Genomic DNA, 23098 nt, shown 5'->3' with positions numbered 1-23098 from the left:
TGTATAATCCAGTGCGACTACAGCCATAGTAATCTTTCGTCAGTCCAGTCATCAGGGATCCCAAATTACCTATCTTTCACCTTGAACACCTAAAATGGAACACTGTAAGTATCCACCCTCTTAAACCACCAATGTAAGCGCTGGAGCCTTGCTTCCCTCTTCAATTTGGGGAAAACCAGGGATAAAAACAAACATGTTTGAGGAAGAGGAAGAAGATTGCTAGGGAATGGAATGTGAGGGACTGCCAACATCCTGAATTATAGGCATAAAGAACATGCAACTGGTGCACTGGGAGCCGCCCCCTTGGACTTTTTTAGGCAAAAAAAAGTATAAAGGTATGCAAAAGGCAACTGTGTGCCACGTAGATATACATATATATCAAACCCAAGGCTAATAATCAAGGCGCTGCCAAAGTCAAGCTGAGGTCAGTCCATGGAGATTTGTAGCATACATCCCGACATGTTTCGGAAATTTTTATTGGTACATATTTTCCTTCATCAGGGCAAATTTACTTTGGGTGACTTCATCTTTATCTACAACATAAATATGATACATAATATATGTGCAGTGACATGTAAAAGCAGATAGTATCATGTAATACAGGGGTAGGGAACCTTTTTGGCTGAGAGAGCCAAGAACACCACATATTTTAAAATGTAATTCCACGAGAGCCATACAATATGTTTAAAACTATTTTTTTTTTTATCGATTAATCGACTAATTTCAATTATAACTGTAATATCCACGTCATCTCCCCCACTGTAATATCCACATCTCCCCTACAATTGTCTGCTTGCTTACCATTACACAGGCAGGCAGATCCACGAGCAGTTGAGGCGGGTGATGATGATGTCAGCGCACCGTTCTCCTAGGCCGCCGCAGGGTGTACCAAGATGGCCGCAGCTCCGGAGCTAGGCCGAAGCTGTGGCCTTTCCTATGGGCTCAATCCACGGATCAGCACACCACGCAATCCACGAATTGAGAGGTGAGAGCCAGATGCAGCCATCAAAAGAGCCATAGGTTCCCTACCCCTGATGTAACACATTTATACAATATTTTGAGTCAAAAGGTACTTACATATAGATTTCATAGGAATAACATAAAAAAAACATAAAAACAGTGGCATATAAACCATATGTTTGAGGAAGAGGGCTTGTCCCTCGAAATGCATAAGCTGCACCCAATCTGATGGCAATGTGCCTGGTGGCGATTGGTTTAGGTTATGCCTGTATTATTTCTCCATTTGTCAGTATTATGATATTTATTTATTGTCCAATAAACAATTAAACAGTAATGCATTACTGGTGTGCCTTCTTCTAATAATTCAATGCACTGTTCCCAACGCACACATTCCTGTAGAAATGAAACAAGAATATAAATATGCGTAACATACCTATAAATTCCTGTGCTAGTGGATGGTGAAAAACATATATTAAGTGTGTGAACACTGTGAGTAAACACTAAAGTAAGGGTGCCTTTAAATATGTGATCAAAGTAAGAGCACTACCTAGTGCTAAATTAATACATCAATAACATAAAATAAACAAATATAAGAATACCAATGGTAACATTAACCATAAAAAATCAATATAATGCTATTAATAAATGATGATAGTCCATAGAAGATTCAAGTGTGTAGAGTGTTCTTGGACTTCAAACTTTACAATGCTGCTTCAAAAATTTTCAATATGTGCAATATAAAGTGCCAAGTGCTGAGAAGATAATCAGTGCAATCTGTGTTCCCCTCTGTGTGCCCCCCTCACCCACCAGAAATCCAGGACTCCCATAACAGAAGTCACAAGATCTCAGGAGGGTGGCTGGGTTATGTGGTTCTACAAGCTGTGTCTACAGCTGTAGCATATGTTGCTCAGAAATCCAGGACTCCCCACCAGAAATCACAGATGCTTCAAAGGATGGCTGGGTTCTGTAGTCCCACAAGCTGTGTCTCCAACTGTAACGTGCCAGTGGATCATCAGGGATATATGGCAAAGAGAACGATATAGCGTAATTCCATTTGTTTATTACATAAATAACTAACAATATCCACTCACATATTAAAACATAGAAAACAGTGTTAAAACCTGGAACCAGAAATGGCTGTTGACTTACGTCTCACCGACTGGAAATTACGCCACCACTCGCGGTGTACTGACGCATTTCATCCTGCCCACGATACTTCTCTTTTAAATGTGAATCTTCTGCAAGAATGACCAATAATTTGAGTTCTGTAAATAGAAGAAGACACCCCAGAGTGCACATTTAAAACAAGTTAACAATGGCAGCCCCCATAGATTTATCTTGATAGTTTCCCTTTAAGATGTACAGTTTGAGTCACAGTTTGTAGATGTCAATGTTTGCTCAGTCACAGATCAGCAGCCATAGATCCAGTAATAAAACGATGTCTAGGTAAACATGTTTAGCAAGACTTTCCAAAGTTTTTTTTTTTTGTTTGTATCGATTGTGACTTCATCCAAGGCAAAGCTCTTGCTATAAAGAGTTTAATTGATAGAGGTGTGCCCCACTTATATAACATTCTTTTAATTGCTGTGTATTAATCAGATCACATGCATTTTGTGTACCGGCTGCAAGCTCTGCTGGACAACATTCCCGAGATGTCGCCGCTCCAGGTGACATTATTACTCAGCAGCATTCAAGGTGAGTGCAGGAAAGAAAAAGCTCTACTTTTATGAACTCCTTTTTCATGTTGTTGTTGCAACATGAAATCTATAGAAAAGGATATTTTGAAGGTGACACCATTTTGATTTCCCCAATTATAAATGGTTCCAATACAGCAAATAAAAATCATTAAAGTGGTACTTCATTCTCTCAATCAATGTTGACTACTTTTAATCTTTATGTGGCTAGCATTAGTAAATGGATGAGAAAATATATCCTATTTGCTTGTTTTAAACTCTTTTTTTTAACATTTCTTCAGTTACTTTCTGGTTTCCATGCCTAGGCAAATGATGTCATACATCCCATGAGTCTTCTGGAGAGGCTTTCTCAGCTAAGCACGCCCTCTCCTGCTTGCATACCTGAGCTAAGGGCAGGTGGGTTCTAGGAAGTAAATGCTTCATGAATCATCTGCCCTTACTCAAGATGGCCATGGCCAGAAATGATAGGGAGGTGTTTCTCAACAAAATAAAGCATGGAGACATGGATGGATGGGGGAGTTTGCTTTGAATGATAACAATTAATTAAATAGCATTTTTGGGTTGTGGTGCACAGATGAAGTGTATTTCCACTTTAACACTCAGTGGACATTTGTCTATATCTCAACTTATGTGACACACCTATGGAAACTGAAAAAATGTCCTCCCTTGCAGTTGGTTAACTGCCCATTTGTGCCCGGGGACTGGGTACAGTAGTTTTAACTACTTGATCTTTGCTCCCACGGGGGCCTCTGCTTTGTATGACTGGTCCCTCTAGCCTCTTCTCCTCTACACTCCAGTGGTCTAGGGCTCTCTAACATCATCAAGATCGATGCAGGGACCATAAAAAAAGTTTACTGCTGGAGCAGAAGGGAGCACTGAGCAGAAGATCAGGTAGATAAAAGTATATTTCATGCTCCCTAGACTAAACAAGAAGTTAAGCCTTGCAGTGTAGGGCAGCCCAACTGCAAGGGAAGACTTTTTCGTTTTCCAGATGTCAAATATAAAGCACCAGAATGTACTTGATTTGTGCAGATTATGCAGCAGATGGTAGTTATATGTAACTAAATATGAGCCAAGGTATCTAAAACTTCCTCACTGACTTGCACCTCTTTGAAAGATCATTCCCGACTCCCAACTTTAGTGTGAGCTGAGTGTTCTTGGGCCAACTCTTGGAGCAAGGCTAATTTCCCACCCTACCAGTTCCTAAAATTCAACTGCCTTTGTTGTTCCCAGTTGCACAGGGGAACCGGAGGACCCAAGCTTGGTCTTTCCCCGACTCACTCAGACCTTTATCCTTCACCAAGAATATACCTACATTTTGCCCTTACTTATGCATTCATATTTCAAATGTGACATAATACACTCAGTGCATTAAAACAATGCCCTTATATCATTCAAGTGATAAAGAAAAGGAAACAGTTAAAAACAAATGTGTGCAGGAACTGAATCCACAATAAGTATGAGGAAATCCAAAACAGAGCTGATTGGTTAGGGATTCTACCACCAAAAAACACTTCCCACATGACCCCGGAAGTGTGGGGGAGTTATTCTGTGCTTGCCGACAGACGTTTTTTTATGCAGGCTTTATTGCTTTTAATCAAAGGTAAGTAGTCTTTTGGCTTTATTCAATAAAGGATATACAGGCGGTCCCCAGGTTACAAACAAGATGGGGTCTGTAGGTTTGTTCTTAAGTTGAATCTGTTTGTAAGTTGGAACAGGTAAATTTTTTAAGTTTAGCTCCAGCCCAAAAAAATATTTTTAAGCTTTCTTGATAGGATAGGGAAGGGTTAACAAACTTGTAATGTTTGTTATGCTGTCTGTGCCCCTGTTCAGAAGATTTCTTCTCACTTTCTGTCCCAATGACAATTGGATTTTGAACATTTTGGGTTATTGTGCAAACAAGCCTTGGTGATAAAGCATCAGTGGAGACACATTTTTCCCATAATAACCCTTACAGGAGAGACTTTCCCTTCCTAGGGGTAGATTTCCTCTAACTTCCTGTTGTCTCCCTCCATTTGTAAGTAGGAGTCATTTGTAAGTCGGATGTTTGTAACTAGGGGACCGCCTGTACCCGTACACAATGTTACACTATTGGAGCTTTCTTTCTGTATGGCCTACTTCCTGGTTTTGGCTGGTTTGGATACCTTATAGTGAGTTTGACCACCCTGAAATATCTTCCCTTTTACCAGCGTGTTCCAGAGGCTTTACTTGTTACCATACCCTGCAGAGGTTGTTCGGCCTGCCTACTTGACCATTCTAGAAATAGGTGGTCTTCGCCATCTGGTAAGCTTCCTTGACCACAGGGTGTTGGGTGTCACAGAAGGCTCTGCATGATTTTTGGTGGTGGAATCCCTATCCAATCAGCTCTGTTTGGATTTCCCCATACTTATCACGTGAATTTATTTCCTGCACACATTTTTTTTTTTTTAACTGTTTCCTTTTTTTTTCATCACTTGAATGATATAAGGACATTTTTTAATGCACTGGGTATATTATGTGATATTTGAAATATTAATACATATGTTTTTTTTATTTGGGATTAGCGTAACTTTTTTGTTTATATGCTTTGTTATGTTAATATCACATGGTTAGTCACTGCAGCAATTTATTATCTATTTATTCACTTACTTTAGCACGGTATACTACTTAGAATTGATCTATTGACTCCAAACCACTAAACGTATTCATGACTCCGTGGGCAGTTCCCCTTGATCTGAAGTCATCAGACTTGTTTACTAGATGAACACTGAACATTACACAGTTATTGTGATTTCAGAGCTATTATTTAAGATGATTCGCAAGTCAATAGCAATGTGTTAACTTAGCAAATTCCCCTCCAGATTTTGAGAAATGGATTGACAATTCTTTATGATTTAGGAAACATGTTTACTCTCATTGGGATGTCCCATTAAATTTGCCAAGGTCTGGTCCCTCTTCATGTATGGTGCCTCTTTTAAGTACACAATGGGGTTTATTTATTAAAGCTAGAAAGTACAAAATCAGGCTCACTTCTGCATAGAAACCAATCAGCTTCTTACCCCAGCTTGTTCAATTAACCTTTGGTAATAAAACATGGAAGCTCATTGAAAATTAAAGATGGTTCAACATAGCATAGCAAACACCCACAGAGATAGGCGCCACATCCCAAAAAGATTTTTCATAAGTAATGAGAGAACAAGAGCGGAGGGATTTTAACGGTGCAGCAGATTATTCATATTTTAACACAAACTTTTGCCAAAAAATAGTTTTTATATTGATTATTTATTGAAATCAAGGTTAAAATTCGTTTCCATGCATTCCATGAAATGTACAGACAATAAAAGCTTTGGTGGTCATAAACAATACTGGACAACGATATTTTTCTTAAACACGCACTATCCCGACATGTTTCGCAAAAGTTTGCTTCCTCAGGGGATATGCGAATATTCCAGCATAAGAGGTTCTAAATTAGACAAAATATTACACAGTTACAATCAAATTGAACAACAAAATGGACAAATATACAAAAGAACACACACAGACGCTAGGTGCTCCTAGTCTGCGCGTGTTCTTTTGTATATTTGTCCATTTTTTTGTTAAATTTGATTGTAACTGTGTAATCTTTTGTCTAATTTAGAATCTCTTATACTGGAATATTCGCATATCCCCTGAGGAAGCAAACTTTTGCGAAACATGTCGGGATAGTGCGTGTTTAAGAAAAATATCGTTGTCCAGTATTGTTTATGACCACCAAAGCTTTTATTGCCTGTACATTTCATGGAATGCATGGAAACTAATTTTAACCTTGATTTCAATAATTCATCAATATAAAAACTTTTTTTGGCAAAAGTTTGTGTTAAAATATGAATAATCCGCTGCACCGTTAAAATCCCTCCGCTCTTGTTCTCTCATTACTTATGGAAGCTCATTGGTTTCTATGCAGAACTGAGCCTGATTTTGCACTTTTCAGCTTTAGTAAATAAACCCCATTGCATACTTAAAAGTGGAGTATGCCTGTAATCTCTTTTTGTACCTTTCATGCATAGACCTGTCAAGACCACTTCTATCCGCACTCCTCTTATACATGAAACATGGGCTTATGGCTTTGTTTAATTTATTCACTTATTTTGCTTTAGTCTAGTTTTATGTTATGAGTATGTATGATTCATACCCTCTGAGATTTTGCTCTGCCAAACTCAGTGGAACTCCCTCACCCCCATAACCATATGCATTATTTCTGTACTTATTTCTTCCAATACCATGTCGGTATGTTTTCAACTTCACTCTGTATACTTCTTTTATTGTGCAACGCATCAATAAGATTGTATGATGAAAAAAGAAATATGAGTAAAGTATCTGTTATGAAAATCCAGCTCCAACCAAATTGTTTTTAAAGTTTTGTATAAAGTTAGGAAATATTAGAATCTCGGTCAGGTTTTAATCATTGCAGCGCATAAGTCTTCAAATTGCTACACTGAAATTATCTGAGTCCAGAAAGTGGGATTTTAATCCAAACATAAATTAGAGTGTAAAAGCCAACACTTTTCAGGGATCAGACAGCTTCTTTTTCACCAGGGCTTTAAAAGAGATGGTATGGACTCTGGATAATGGTATATATTGTATGTACTATAAAGCTGATCACATACAGTAGCTGGATGTAGCTTTTTCCCCTTAGCTTTACAGTACATACTGTATATACAAAAGGTTTGTACACCAACACTGTAGTGCAGGATTGGAGCAGCCCCCTTGGACTTTTTAGGCAGAAATGGTCTTTTACACTCTATATATATGTTTGGAATAAAATTCTTTCTGGATAGCCTGAAGATCGCCTGTTCGCCTATCAGGCGAACACCCGACTTTGCAAGACGTCGGCGAATGTTCGCTGCGTGCTGCTCAGTGCATTCTAAGCCCTGATTGGGCAAAGCTTTGCTTAACCAGGGCACAGTGAATAGCTGGTTGGTAAGGAGTAAGGACAGGAAGCTGGGCGCGGCGTCTCTAACAACCGATGAGTCATCAGCTGTCAATGGGCTTCCCCGCTGACAGCTGAATAAAAAAACAAAACAAAACATTGCTGACAAAGAGAAAGGGGAAAAAATGGTGTGGGTTCTCCCCCGCAATCCATACCAGGACAAAAATGTATATAATGCAAGCAAACAAGAGGAGTAACCAATACAATGTCAAATGAAAGGCCAGTCCAATAGTCCTTTATATAGTTCAAGGAAATTGTCCTTAGTAATATAGGGAGTTAGCCAGGGAGGGGAGCAGGGAAAAGTCTAAAACACTGAAGCCCTTAGGGAAGAAGCTCCTCTTAAGAGTGGAGTCAACTATGTGAGGCTGAAACATGAGAAAAAAACAGAAAAGCTCCTCTAAAGCCCCGTACACACGAGAGGACTTATGTCCGACAGACTTCCGAAGGAGTTCTGCCGGAGTTCCGACAGAGTTCTGACAGACTTTTCGACTGAGCGGACTTGGCCACACACAATCACACTAAACTCCGACGGATTCGAACGTGATGACGTACGACTCGACTTGAATAAGGAAGTTCATAGCCAGTAGCCAATAGCTGCCCTAGCGTCGGTTTTAGTCCGTCGGAATAGCATACACACGAGCGAATTTTTCGAAGGGACCGGGTCCGGCGGAGTTCCGTCGGAAAAATTTGAAGCATGTTCCATATTCTAAAGTAAGTCAGACTTTGGCGAATCAAAAGTCCGTTGCAGCCCACACACGATCGAATAGTCTGACGGAATCAGTCCGTCGGACTTTGGATGTTGAAAAGTCCGCTCATGTGTACGCGGCATAAGTGTAGTATTTAATGGGAAATAAAAGTGGCAAAAACGACAATGGAACACTCACAAGATAGACATGATAAATGAGCTCATCTGTACAAAGGAGTACCCAATAGAACTGGTATGAAGCACGTCCGTCCAGGTTAACAGGGACTGCGGCATGACAGGGAGAGGTGACGGCCTCCTCTGTGTCGTTCCGGGTCTGGTATAAAAACAGAAACACAAGAAAAAGTGTTGGCTGGAGCTGAGTTGTAAAACACATTTTATGATCCTTCACACAATTCCCAGAAAAAATAATCATGACTGTTTTGTCTTTTTTTTTTAGTGCTTTCAGCTGCACCAACCTTGTTTCTGCCCAGCAATGTGACCCTGTCTGAAGATGCCCCTCAGAGCACATTGGTTGCCAAGATGAATGCCACAGCTGCTCAATATGATAGAATAGTCGGTGCACCATTTATAGTAAATTCAAATCCAGTGGTTCACCCGTTCATCATTATCCCTAAGGCAAATAACTGGGAGGTACTATACTGTATAAATATATTGTAATTGCACTTATGGTTTGGATTTTGACAACACATAGGTATGTTATATGGTTAACAAGTGCTGGGGGGGGGGGGGGTTCTTAAAAGGCAATGTTTTGAAAGATGGCACTTTTTATGAACACTGACCACATAATACATCCTCATTTTAATTGCAGGAAAAAAATATTCATTTAGAGTTTCTAAGGTGATAAAACTTGTGTGGAAAGGTAAAATATTAGGAGCCATTATTCCTCATAAGCCAATCTTAGCCCTCAATGCTGGTGTGGTCACAGACACCATATTTCTTCCACAGATTTCCAATCCACTTCCGTTTTATGATCAGCTAATTTCATATAAACAGCTCTTCTGGATTCAAAACAGGGACAGTAACCCTTTGCGAGGTCATTGATGGTGTCACGTACCTGATAGGAAACCGAGATGACAAGGGTTTCTTGTATTTTGTGTCCAAGCACCCCTGAAGGTGAAACAGAAGGTGCAAGGAGGCAGAAGGAACATGAGTGCTGGAAGATGTTGTTTGTAGAGTTCAGGATGGCAGAGCTCACAAATGATGTTAGCGGGTGTGTAGCAGGACTATGCATAGAAGCAGGCAGCTGCATCAGCATGTAAGGCAAGTAGGCACTCAATAATGGCATGGAGCAAAATTGGAGGCAGAAGGAAAGTCACAGATCAAGCCGAGGTAATGAAGTACCAAATTGGGAGCTGGATCAAGGTCAAGTATGAAGCTAAGGCCAAGAATGGATAGAACAGAAGTAGAGAGCAGGATCTAAATTAGTGTCAAGTGATGGAAAAGGGACATGCTCCTAAAGACCAGTCAGCACTGACTAGTTAGAGCATCCCATAAATAAGCCATGTGGCACCAATGCTGACTCTGTGCATTGGCTAATAGGAATTCCTTGACAGATGGGTAGATGTCCAGGCCACATTCAGCACTATTAAATAGAGACCATTGCAGCCTGAAGTTGGCAGTGTATATCTATAGGCTGAAGACTTTGTTTTTTGTCAACGGAACCTTCAACCTGCATCTTGATCATTTTGTCTGATCTGGCACAAGAATCAAGAACCACTAAATGGTTTCTAACCAATCATTGGTTTGGTGGACACCCTGGTTGTTATTAAGCAGGGACTGAGAGCCAGCAGCCACACAATGGGGTTGTTTTACTATAACTGGAGAGTGCAAAATTTGGTGCAGCTCTGCATAAAAAACCTTCAGTTTCAAGTTTTTTTTTGTCAAAGCTGATTGGCTACCATGCACAGCTGCACCAGATTTTGCACTCTCCAGATTTAGCAAATCAACCCCAGTATGCCCACTACTGGCTCTAAAAATGGGGAATGTTTAAAAATATGTAGCACCTCAGTAGACTACTAGTGTTAAGTATATTTCGTTTTTGGCCTTCCTGTAGCCAGGGAGGCAACAATTTTTTAGTAGTGTCTGTTCTAGGTTTTGTTGGTGCAGGCTCAGTTATTTTCCCCTGAATCCCATTGGGATATAGTGGGCGGAGTTTAGACCCTGACCTGCATAGTAATGCCTCTTGAGCCAATTCCTGGCCATGGGAGTGAGTGACCAGCAGGGGGCTGAGAGGCGTATAAATAGGCTGGGATCTAGAATAGACTTCCTCTTGTTTCTTGGGGAGTAGGACCCAGTTGTTTTTGGAGTATATCAAGGCTCACCCTGACCCCATCCCAGTTTTCTCAGCAAAATAAACTGCCTGTTTTCTGGCTCAAGTGATTGTGAACTACCATGTGCCTGACTGCTATCATGGTATTGATCCTGAGACCAAACAGCCAGACCAGTCCAGGGTCTACACTACAATCTACGGCGAGAAGTGCGTTGCTGGGGAATAATATATAGATTGTGTATGGAAAGGGGTTAATAGATTATATAAAGCTATAAAAAATAAACTGACAGAATTCTCTCCAAAACTACAAAACAAAGTCTTGCCTTGGGTTCTACGTTAATCCATTGGAAGTGATTAAAGAAGTCATCTTTATTTTAATGATTTGGAAGATTTAGAATTTCTGCTAAGTGTCAGTGACTAATGTGATTAAAAAAAATCAATACATCTCTTCAGTGCTTTCTCAGGTTACACATAAAACAAGATCATTGATCTTTTAATAAGTTAATTACTGTAAAAGACTCTCTACGCTTTCATTTTATGCTCCTACACTGCAGCTTGTATTCTGTAGATAATAAAAGTAAACTTTATTTTTTTGTTAAAGCAGATTCTAGAAATGTTTGCCCTTTAAATGAAAAAGAAGATGTCTGTGCCGTCCAAAGTAGCCAATCATCTGCCTCTTTTATTTCATATCACCCACTGATAAAGGGAAAATTGTTAGGGCCCGATGGGTAATTCAAACAATTTTAAATATGAAATCTGTTAAAGAGGAAGATTTTGAGCAATTTCCATTGTAGGAATAAACTGACTGCGAATGTAACCAAAGTACCTGGTACATACTGTAAGGTGATGTACCACCATCCCTATTAGGGATGAGCAGAACACCCCCGGTTCAGTTCGCACCAGAACCTTTGAACGGACCAAAAATTTGTACGAACTTTAGAACCCTATTAAAGTCTATGGGACTCGAATGTTTGAAATCAAAAGTACTAATTTTAAAGGCTAATATGCAAGATATACAACAGGCAACACCAGCAATAAGGGGTATCTTCAGATGTATACTGTGCTGGAGGCACACAACACCCACTTTAACCCTGCAGATGCCTGTATTAGAGAACACCAGCAATAAAGGATAGATACAGGTGTATAATGTGCTGTGCTGGAGGCACACAACACCCACTAACTCCTGCAGATGCCTGTATTAGAGAACACCAGCAAAAAAGGGTAGATACAGGTGTATACTGTGCTGGAGGCACACAACATCCACTTTAACTCCTGCAGATGCCTGAGAAAAGAACACTGTCCCTGCCTATCTTGCTCTTACCCTGCACACCGGAACACACCACACAAGGCCGCCGCGCTGGTGGCCTTATATAGTGTGGGGCGTGTACTAAACCCCCTGAGCTATAATTGGCCACAGGCATCCTGCCTGTGGCCAATTATGTCTCTCCTCGCTGTCGGCGCTGTGATTGGCCAAGCATGCGGGGTCACAGTGCATGCTTGGCCAATCATGAGCCACCAATGCACTGCGATGGCGTAGTGCATTGTGGGCCGTTCGTACCACGTGAATTTGGTGCGAATGGTCCACAAAGTTCTGAATTCACCGAACAGACAAACGGCCGATGTTGGAGTCAAACATGCGTTCGAGTCGAACACCGAGCTCATCCCTAATCCCTATATATATACATACACAAAACAAGCCACTGATGACTATGGAACTACTTTTTTAGAGGTTCATCTCCATTGAAATAACAACTTTCATAAGACTATTTACACAAATAAAAAAATAATTTCATATAATCACAGCATTTCACAATTGATCACATTACTGTATATCCTTGTTTATGCCAAAATCATATCACATGATTTGAGAGTTTAGTTTGGCTCAATCTTACTTCTACCAGGTTGGCTGTAGAACAATTTTCACACCAGTGGGTGAAAAGACTTTCTCTCATTGCATTTTCATTAAATTAATTTCACTTAATCAGGAGCAGATACTGTTGATAACACAGCCCAAAAAAAAAATTTTTTTTCTTAGCGCCTTGCCTTTTATACCTATTTTTGGGGTTATTTAGGGCGGTGATTCAGAAAATTGCATTGGCTGGACTGCATCTGCATTAGTTGTTTTTAGATATGGTCAAATTTATATAATGTTTTAGTCAGTTTATGAAAAGATCCTGCTGATCAACTTTTTTTTTCTGTTACCTTTTTTTCTTTTTTTTTTTGTACAAGTTAGCACATAGAGTGAGAGTGTTTACGTATGTAGTGCTACCCCCCTAGGATCTGCTGGAAATATGCCTGGGTTCTTTTTCCCAGTAATTGCCCCACAGCCAGGTACACGATCACAGTCACTCTTTGGCTCAGTAACAATTCTAGGTGTCTTCTTTTATTTCTAGTTTTGTGACAAGGGAAGGCTGTAATCCTGTAATCCACAGATCTCTGTCTTCCCACACTACAAGCACATCCCCCACACAGTTAAGAGGCACTCCCCAGGAAGACAGTTAAGTCTTGGATCGCCCCTGATGTTAACCCCTTCCCTGCCAGTGTCATTACAGTGACAGTGCATGTGTTTTAGCACATGCAGATCATTGTATTAGTGTCACTGGTCCCCAAAAAGTGTCAGTTAGTGTCTGATTTGTTCACCGCAATATTGCAGTCCCACTATAAGTAGCTGATCACAGCCATTACTAGTAAAAAAATAAATAAATAAATAAAAATGTTAAAAATATTACCCATAGTTTGTAGATGCTATAACTTTTGCGCAAACCAATCAATTTACCCTTATCGGGAAATTATTTTACCATCATTCTTTGAGGCTCAGTACATTTTCTGAAGATACAAAAATGTACCTGTTGATCTTGTTAGAAATGTTGAAAAAGAAGAAAAGAGATGCTTGTAGTCCAAATCAGAAGAACAGCCTAGGGCAGAGATGGCGAACCTTGGCCCCCCCCAGATGACTACATTTCCCATGAAGCTCATGCACTCTGCAGTATAGATGAGCATCATCGGAAATGTAGTTCCCAAACATCTGGGGTGCCAAGGTTCACTATCACTGGCCTAGGGTGACAATTCTGCTCCTGCATACAGTGAGTGATCACAAAGTGTGCTATGGACAGGATCACCAGCTGAAAATAAAGCCTGCAAAAGAAAACAAATAAAGCCATGGACTGGTAAGCTGCAAAATATATGTAGCGACGGACTCCTGAAGAGCACCCGCTATGTTTTTCAAAGTTAAAACTTTATCCAGACTACAGTTTGGTTTGGCCCTATTTGTCTAAATTGGACTTTTGAGTTAGTCTGACTGGGCTGTGAAATATTTAGTCTGGCCACAAGGGGGCGCTGTCTCTGGTGGCAGGCGTGGAACTATGGTTTAGTCAGGCGTTTAGTTACTCTCTTTCGGAGCCAGGTCAGTGAGAGTGGCCCTCCCGCTCTGACTTCTGGGAGAGGGTATTTAAGACACGGATGTCACATGGTTCGGGGTTCTGCTCCAGTATGAAGTATTGAGTACTTGGTTCTGGACCTCCTGACCAGCCCCCAGGAAGTCTATGGCCTGGGGTGCGGATCCACCCGACTTGAATGCCTCGGTGCTGGCTATTCCAAGGCAGGGAAACTAAAGGAAGATTCTGAGGTGGTTGCGTGCCATCTACGGTTCGGGAGAGACCCATTGAACTTCAAGCATTCCAGGGGAGGACTCTTTAGAAGATTACCACGAGTGAGTTTGGTTTTCTTAACAAGAGCCTGGAAGGGCTGAAGTAACTGAGAGAATCCGGACTTGTGGATATCACCAAGCTGGTTGAAAGATCCAGGTATCCTGTAAGTGTTCTACACTTTCCTTTCCAACCCTCTGATCCCAAGTTAAAGGCTGTTCAATGTCAATGGTTGAAGTTTGCAAATAAAATCCATTCAAGTGGATCTATTGTCAGTCTCAAGTTACTGGGTCATCTACCATGGGACATCCCCTAGACGTGCCATGAGAAGAAGCGGAAGGTAACGGTAAGCCCAAAAATAACCAGCAGCTCCTTCGGGGGTTAGTGCTACATATATATATATATTAGAATGGGGTAATTGCCGCTACCTAATAAATATCATAAATTGTTTTATTTAAATTTAAACACAGTGGGAATTAAGGGTTCCAGGGACTTATCTGCTTCTGGTTATACAATATAATACCTTCATATACCTATACTAGGTCTATAACACATTGGTCATTTATATAAAGAATATCAGTGGTATTCAATTGTGTATAATAATTTGTGAATGATCATAGTTAGTATTCCATGATAAAGTGCATTATAATAATAAAGTGCTCAATAAAAAAATGCAATGAAAAAGTGCAATTAGTGCTTATGTTCCCTATACGTACTACAATATACTACTACAATATTAGACCAGAATTTGTTTTTCTATATATGAGATTAATAACCAAATAAATATAAAGATAAAAATAAAATAAAACTAAAGATAAAAATAAGAATAAAAATACAAATAAAAATAAAAAAAAATAAAAAATAAAATAAAAAAAAAAATAATAAAAAGAAAAAAGGAAAATCAAATTATGCGAAAAACCTTACAAAAAATATAATAGTAAAAATACAATCATGAAAGATCAACAACCAAGGAAATTTAAATAAAATTAATGCCCATAAAGAAAACGTGTAGTTCTTTGATTGTGCAACTCCAGCAGAAAATATTTTCCTAAAAAGACTTTCGTGCTCATATGATCTTCAAGTGACTCGAGTGCTCCCCCACAAGGGTCCCCACTCACCAAACATCCACACCCCTGCAGAGGTAATGTGCATATATATCAATTCCTTTAGGTATATCGCAGCTCCGGATACTATGCGATTCCAGGAGTCAGACCCAAGAGAAGTATATTCCTTCCTTATAAATCTCACGCTCAATGGTCTCCAGTATTTTTCCTCATAAAAAACAATAAAAAAATGTCTCTCTGCACACCACTCCCTGTAATATATATTACATTTTTATTTTTGGGTTTAGGTTCATTTCAGATTAAAGTCATGCCATTTTTTGTGCCTGCCCGCACTATGCAATCAGGTATACTGTAGAAAAAGATAAATCATCTGAGCTCTGTGTCGGGTTATGGTAGAATACAAATGCATAAGCCCTTGTACACACATTTGGACATTCCGATGGACAATGTCCGATAGGACCGTGTTGTCGGATAATCCGACAGTGTATGGGCTCCATCGGACTGTTTCTGTCGGAGTATCCGACGGACCAAGTTTTCCAGCTGGGCTATAAAATTTTCCGACAACATGATCCGATCGGACTTTGTCCGATCATGTGTAGAGAATTCCGATCGGACAAAGTGCCACGCATGCTCAGATCAAATTCCTAGACCAAAGCTATTGGCTACTAGCCTGAATGTATTCCCATCCTAATGAAATAACGTCATCACGTTAAGTACGATCGGATTTTCTGACAACTTTGTCCGGCTGTGTGTATGCAACAGTTTCGGACAAAATCTGTCGGACAAAATGTCCAACAACAAGGGCTAACAGTTTGTAATGGAGATTGGTCACTATTAACGTGGCGTGCAGAACTCACAGGCAAGCCTGCCTTTTGCTCATATTAAAGCATAATCCCTCCCATTAATAAATTGCCTATGCTCAGTAAATATATTTAGGGAAACGAACAAACTTGGAAACAAATAATAAATGCATAGCTAGGAGCGGGTTCACATGTACATTACATCACTTCCAATTCTACGCTGTAACGTAGCTATGTACGCACAAATTTATATTCTGTTGTACAAAAATGTTCACATTTTTAGTAACCACCTCATTTTTTATATGAGACTAGCATGCACAAAAAATGGATGATCGCTCGTCCGATGTTCTCACCGTGTGTACTTAGCTTTAATAGGAAGGGAGAAGAAAGGTGTAAACTGGTAAGCTGTGCAGGAAACAGAAGGCTTCCAGCACTACAGACAATGGACAGATGTCTCTCCACTATTCTTTCTTGGGGGTGATTTTTACCTCTCTCGCTAGTCTTTGAGATTATTTGTGGAAGGCTGTTGTGGGTCAATGCACTTTGCACATTATAGTTGCTCTTTGCGCTGTCATATTGAATAAACCTGATAGAGCAATAACTATAATTTTCCTTTAGGTCCCATTTCGAAATATAGTATAACCTGATTTAAAGGAATAAAATTCAAGCTGAATGGCTATCCAAGAGAGCTCTAGTTATGCAGAGTGTACAGGATGAAATTCTATATGAAGAGACATGCATTATATTAATTATAATAATCTACATAATTTGGCTTTGACTGATCTTTCGCCTAATCCTTCTATCCAGCTGATAACAACAAATGAACCCAAGCTGAACTTTGAAGCTGTGCCACTGTATACCCTGCAAATCCTGGTGGAGGACAGCAAAAAAACAACGGCCACACAGTCCATTGTTATTGAAATTACCCATGTTAACAAGGCACCAGTCTTTACCGGAACACTGGCCAGACAAGGTAATACAGGGATGGATTTTTTCAGCTGTTTGTGGGAGCACAATGGAATGCCTTGGACATACACTGTATTGTCAAAGGTATTGGGAACTCTGCCTTTACACACACGTGAACTTTAATCCCAGTCTTATGCCCTGTACACACAGTCGGACATTCTGACGACAAAATCCATCTGATTTTTTGGTGATGGATTTTAGCCCATCGCACAGAGTTGTCGGAAAATCCAATCGTTCAGAACGAGGTGGTGTAAACCACGTACGACGGGACTATAAAGAGGCCAGTAGCCAATTGCTTTCATCTCGCAATTTATTCTGAGCATGCGTGGCACTTTGTCCGTCGGATTTGTCTACACACGATTGGAATTTAAACAATCGGATTTTGTTGTTGGAAAATTTTAGATCCAGCTCTCAAACTTTGTGTGTCGGAAAGTGCAACGTAAAAAGTCCAATGGAGCCCACACACGATCTGATTTTCTGACAACTGGATCCGATCGAACATTTTCCGTCGGAAAGTCCGACTGTGTGTACAGGGTATTAGTCTGTAGGGTTCAATATTGAGTTGGCCCACACTTTGCAGCAATAACATCTTCAATTCTTCTGGGAAGGCTGTCCACAAGGTTTAGGAGTGTGTCTATGGGAATGTTTGACCATTCTTCCAGAAGTGCATTTGTGAAGTCAGTCAATAATGTTGGATGAGGAGACCTGGCTCACAGTCTCCACCCATCCTAAAGGTGTTCTATCGGGTTGAGGTCAGGACTCTGTACAGGATAGTCAAGTTCCTCTACCCCTAAACCACTCATCCATGTCTTTATGGACTTTATGAATTAGAGCAGAGACTGCGACCCAGGTCTTTTTATCCAACATCAGTGCTTGACCTCACAAATGCGCTTCTGGAAGAATGATCAAAAATTCACATAGACAAACTCCTAAATCTTGTGGACAGCCTTCCCAGAGGAGTTGAAGCTGTTATAGCTGCAAAGGGTGGGCCAACTCAACTCAATATTGAACCCTACAGACTAAGACTAGGATGCCATTAAAGGTCATGTGCGTATAGTGTTGTAAATGTGTGTTCCTTATTTAAGAATCCAGTTGTCATTCCAAAAGTTTATCCATAGGCCAATAGGCAAATTGACAGGTTCACTTTTTAAAATGAGGAAATAGCATCCTTATGCCCCGTACACACGAGCAGACTTAAGTCCGACAGACTTCCAAAGGAGTTCCGTCGGAGTTCTGCTGGAATTCCGACGGAGTTCTGACAGACTTTTCGGCCGAACGGACTTGGCCACACACAATCACACTAAACTCCGACGGATTCGAACGTGATGACGTACGACTGGACTCGAATAAGGAAGTTCATAGCCAGTAGCCAATAGCTGCCCTAGCGTCGGTTTTAGTCCGTCAGAGTAGCATACACACGAGCGGAGTTTTCGAAGGGGACCGGGTCCGGCGGAGTTCCGTCGGGAAAATTTGAAGCATGCTTCATTTCTAAAGTCCGTCAGACTTTGGCGAATCAAAAGTCCGTTGCAGCCCACACACGATCGGATAGTCTGACGGACTCGGTCCTTCGGACTTTGGATGTTGAAAAGTCCGCTCGTGTGTACGGGGCATTACAGTACCTATGCCCCGTACACACAATCAGATTTCCAGACAATGTGAGCTTGTGACTGTCTTATCTGGCTGGCATTGAATGATGTAACTGCTGTGCATGTGCAGGAGTTCATTTATCCCAGCACACAGGTACTTTTCTGAGAATGTAAAGAATAATCTGACCTGTGCATGTGTAGCTCAGTGTACCTTCTGCAGAAGACTGCAAGCAGGCAGGTATGTTTATTTTATTGCCTCTTCTGCAATAAAAGAAAAGTGTCTGCCCATTTGCCTTTTTAGGCCAGGTTCATATATAAGTGCGGCCATGGGTTTCCAGCCAGGGGTTCTGGTGCATTCCTGTTTACCGGTTCAGGTGCGATTCAAGTCCGTATTTTTGCCTGAATTTGCACCTAAACCGGACCCAAAGATGCACAGGACCCTTTTGGAATTTGCACTGCGGCCGTCCCGGACATGTGTGAACCGGTTCCATTGAGAGGCGATCACACTCACATGTCGTGCGAATTGGATGTGGTGAAGATCGCATCCAATTCGCACATATGTGAACCCGGCCTTAGACTTCTCCTTCACTTTAAAAAAATGTACAAAAAAAGTCTGATTAAAAACTGTTATGCCGCGTACACATGAGCGGACAGCTCGTTGGACTGAACTCCGAAGGACTTTTCCACGGAGTTCCGCCGAAACGGACTTGCAATGCCTACACACGATCACACCAAAGTCCGATCATTTAGAACGTGGTGACATACGACGGGACTAGAAAAAGGAAGTTCAATAGCCAGTAGCCAATAGCTGCCCTTGCATCATTTTTGTTCCGTCGGAACAGCACACAGACGAGCGGTTTTCTCAATAGGAACTGGTTCTGGCGGAAAGATTTGAAATGTTCTGTTTCTAGGTCCTTCAGAATTTTAAAAAGAAAAAGTCCGATAAAGCCCATACATGATCGGAATGTCTGACAGAATGTTTCCGCCTGACCTTTTCTGCCAGAAAGTCCGGTCGTGTGTACAGGGCTTAATAAATAAACTGAAAATGCATTTTTTCACTTTTATGTCTGTTTGGCAGATAATAATAATAATAAAAATTGTATTTATTAAAATATGTTTTATTAAAAGATACATGGACTTTATAGGCTTAACACAGGGAATTTTTAATTATATATATATTTATTTATATATTATTTTTTATATATATACCTGTTATGCTTATAAAGTCCATCATCTAAAAATTTATCTTTTAATAGTCCAAATTATCGGGACGTGGCATTATATACAAAAGTGTCGTATCCACAGTACCACTCTGTGGTGATACGAACTCCTTATTAAAATATGTTAGCAAATAGAAACCTTATAAGTCCCTAATAAACAATGTAAAATGATTTATGTAGGCAAATGAAATACATATTGTCAAGTTAACTGATGCATACCGACACTGCTAAATTAATTCGAGACATGAAGGCTTCAATGACCTGTGATCCTGAATGCCATAAAATACAATTATAACACACATATGATGAAAATGCTATCTTCAGTTAAAACTGCATTTTAAAAAGGTAATTAAAGGTTAAGATATAGACAGCTGAAGTTCCATGCCAATCTCAGTTTCTCAAGTAAAATTCAATCTGGGCTCCACCACTTTCCACTTCCTAAACCTCCCCTTTGTTCTTTTTTTAATGTGATAAGTGGTCTATTGACCAACAAGGAGGTTTAGGATGCAGGAGAGGGCAAGGCCCTGGTTGCCATATACAAAAACATTTGAGATTCTCATATAACTTCAGCCGCTTCTACTTCCAGAACACGCTGTATGCTGGCCTAGGCCGACAAGGCCCAGGCCTAGGGCAGCATTTTGCGGGGGGCAGCACAGAAAGAGTTACTGCCGGTGTTCTGCCGTATAATGTCCGGCCATCAAATAGTGTCCGGGCCGTACTGCGCATGCGCAGTACGGAGCAGACGAAGCTTCGGAAAATCTCCGAAGCTGAACGGCGCCTGCGCCGTGAGTGGAGGTGGTAGCCCCGCCATCCAAGCGGACATAGGGTTGTGAATATTAGAGGGCCCCTCGCGGGTGAGCTACGCTCGCCATGCTTCGGGCTCGGCCTCGCTGCGCTCGGCTCTTTTTTATTCCTACTCTGTGTCCACTTGGATGGTGGGGATAGAACCTGGACTAACGGGGCAGGCGCCGTTCATCCTCAGCAATTTTCGGAATCTGTGTTGCTATGTACTGCGCATGCGCAGTACGCAGCGGACACTATCGGATGGAGGACGTTATATGACAAGACACCGGCTTGCTCTACACTGTTAGTGTAGCGCCAGTCTAATGGGATGGACTGGGGTGAGAGACCAATTAGTCTAACACCCCCATAAAGCGGCCCAATGCTTCCGGTATGCGGGCAGCCGGCATTCCACAACTCTGGGGGTTGGCGCCGCTTCTAATTTTGACTGTCCTATCATCATGGACCACAAACCTTCCTCACTGTGCTATATAGTTACATAGTTAGTAAGGTTGAAAAAACACATCCAGTTCAACCAATAAGTTTTCTGCTGAACCATTAGCATGGTTATATCTTCTTAGTCCTCTCCATAAAATTATCGGAAATTTGTGCTTAAAGTACAACTATAGGCAACACTTTTTTTTTCATTTAGGATAAAGTAAAGCCCCGTACACACTATCAGTTTTTCTGCTGAGTTTTTCCTTCAGATTTACCAAAACCATATAATATGAGGTCAAACCTTAGGAGTTTCAATTTGTATGCAATCAGGCAGGCCCTTGCACTACATGGTTTTGGTAAACCTGAAGGAAAAACTCAGCAGAAAAACTGATAGCGTGTATGGGGCTTAAGGAAGGGTTATAACCCCTGTCAATTTATTTTTTACCATCCCTGTCCCATTGTAGAGATTTCCCTTCACTTCCTGCCCGATAGCCAAACAGGAAGTGAGAGGAAATCTATGCCAATCTATGCAAATTAAGGGAAAAAATCCATGACCCACCAGGCAGGTCTTAACTGGTTCCCGACCGACTCCTGTACATACAGTGGTGTGAAAAAGTGTTTGCCCCCTTCCTCATTTCCTGTTCCTTTGCATGTTTGTCACACTTAAGTGTTTCGGAACATCAAACCAATTTAAACAATAGTCAAGGACAACACAAGTAAACACAAAATGCAATTTGTAAATGAAGGTGTTTATTATTAAAGGTAAAAAAAAAATCCAAACCTTCATGGCCCTGTGTGAAAAAGTGATTGCCCCCTAAACCTAATAACTGGTTGGGCCACCCTTAGCAGCAACAACTGCAACCAAGCGTTTGCGATAACATGCAATGAGGCTTTTACAGCGTCCTGGAGGAATTTTGGCCCACTCATCTTTGCAGAATTGTCCTAATTCAGTTACATTAGAGGGTTTTCGAGCATGAACGGCCTTTTTAAGGTCATACCACAACATCTCAATAGGATTCAGGTCAGGACTTTGGCTAGGCCACTCCAAAGTCTTCATTTTGTTTTTCTTCAGCCATTCGGTGGTGGACTTGCTGGTGTGTTTAGGATCATTGTCCTGCTGCAGAACCCAAGTTCGTTTCAGCTTGAGTACATGAACAGATGGTCGGACATTCTCCTTCAGGATCTCTTGGTAGACAGCAGAATTCATAGTTCCTTTTATCACGGCAAGTCTTCCAGGTCCTGAAGCAGCAAAACAGCCCCAGACCATCACACTACCACCACCATATTTTACTGTTGGTATAATGTTCTTTTTATGAAATGCAGTGTTCCTTCTACGCCAGATATACTTGGACACACACCTTCCAAAGAGTTCCACTTTTGTCTCATCGGTCCACAGAATGTTGTCCCAAAAGTCTTGGGGATCATCAAGATGTGTTGTGGAGAAATTGAGACGAGCTTTGATGTTCTTTTTGCTCAGCAGTGGTTTTCTCCTTGGAACTCTGCCATGCAGGCCATTTTTGCCCAGTCTTTTCCTGATGGTGGAGGCATGAACGCTGACCTTAACTGAGGCAAGTGAGGCTTGCAGTTCCTTGGACGTTGTTGTGGGGTCTTTTGTGACCTCTTGGATGAGTCGTCGCTGCACTCTTGGGGTAATTTTGGGCGGCCGGCCACTCCTGGGAAGGTTCACCACTGTTCCATGTCTTCGCCATTTGTGGATAATGGCTCTCACTGTGGTTCGCTGGATTCCCAAAGCTTTGGAAATGGCTTTATAACCCTTTCCAGACTGATAGATCTCAATTACTTTCTTTCTCAATTGTTCCTGAATTTCTTTGGGTCTCGGCATGATGTGTAGCTTTTAAGGATCTTCTGGTGGACCTTACTGTGTCAAGCAGCTCCTATTTAAGTGATGCCTTGATTGTGAACAGGTGTGGCAATAATCAGGCCTGGGTGTGGCTAGAGAAATTGAACTCAGGTGTGGACAACCACAGTTATAGTATGTTTTAACAAGGGGGGCAATCACTTT

General features: G+C 41.0%; 1 protein-coding gene across 1 annotated transcript in view; it reads left to right on the top strand.

Moving 5' to 3' along the window:
• Positions 1-2502: 2502 nt before the first annotated feature.
• The window catches only part of LOC143927686 (cadherin-related family member 3-like), an 81212-nt gene continuing 60616 nt past the window's right edge, over positions 2503-23098 (top strand). Inside the window, exons 1-3 of the mRNA XM_077451941.1 lie at positions 2503-2655; positions 8745-8938; positions 16893-17058. Of these exons, the coding sequence (XP_077308067.1) occupies positions 2565-2655; positions 8745-8938; positions 16893-17058 (451 nt within the window). The 5' untranslated portion in view covers positions 2503-2564. The remainder of the gene's footprint in view (positions 2656-8744; positions 8939-16892; positions 17059-23098) is intronic.

This window comes from Lithobates pipiens, unplaced genomic scaffold (assembly GCF_037356315.1).
Source record: "Lithobates pipiens isolate NorthernLeopardFrog02 unplaced genomic scaffold, aLitPip1_a1.2 Scaffold_23, whole genome shotgun sequence".
Classification (NCBI taxonomy): domain Eukaryota; kingdom Metazoa; phylum Chordata; class Amphibia; order Anura; family Ranidae; genus Lithobates; species Lithobates pipiens.
Note: the sequence above shows the minus strand (reverse complement) of the source record. Positions and strands in the feature narration are given on the sequence as shown.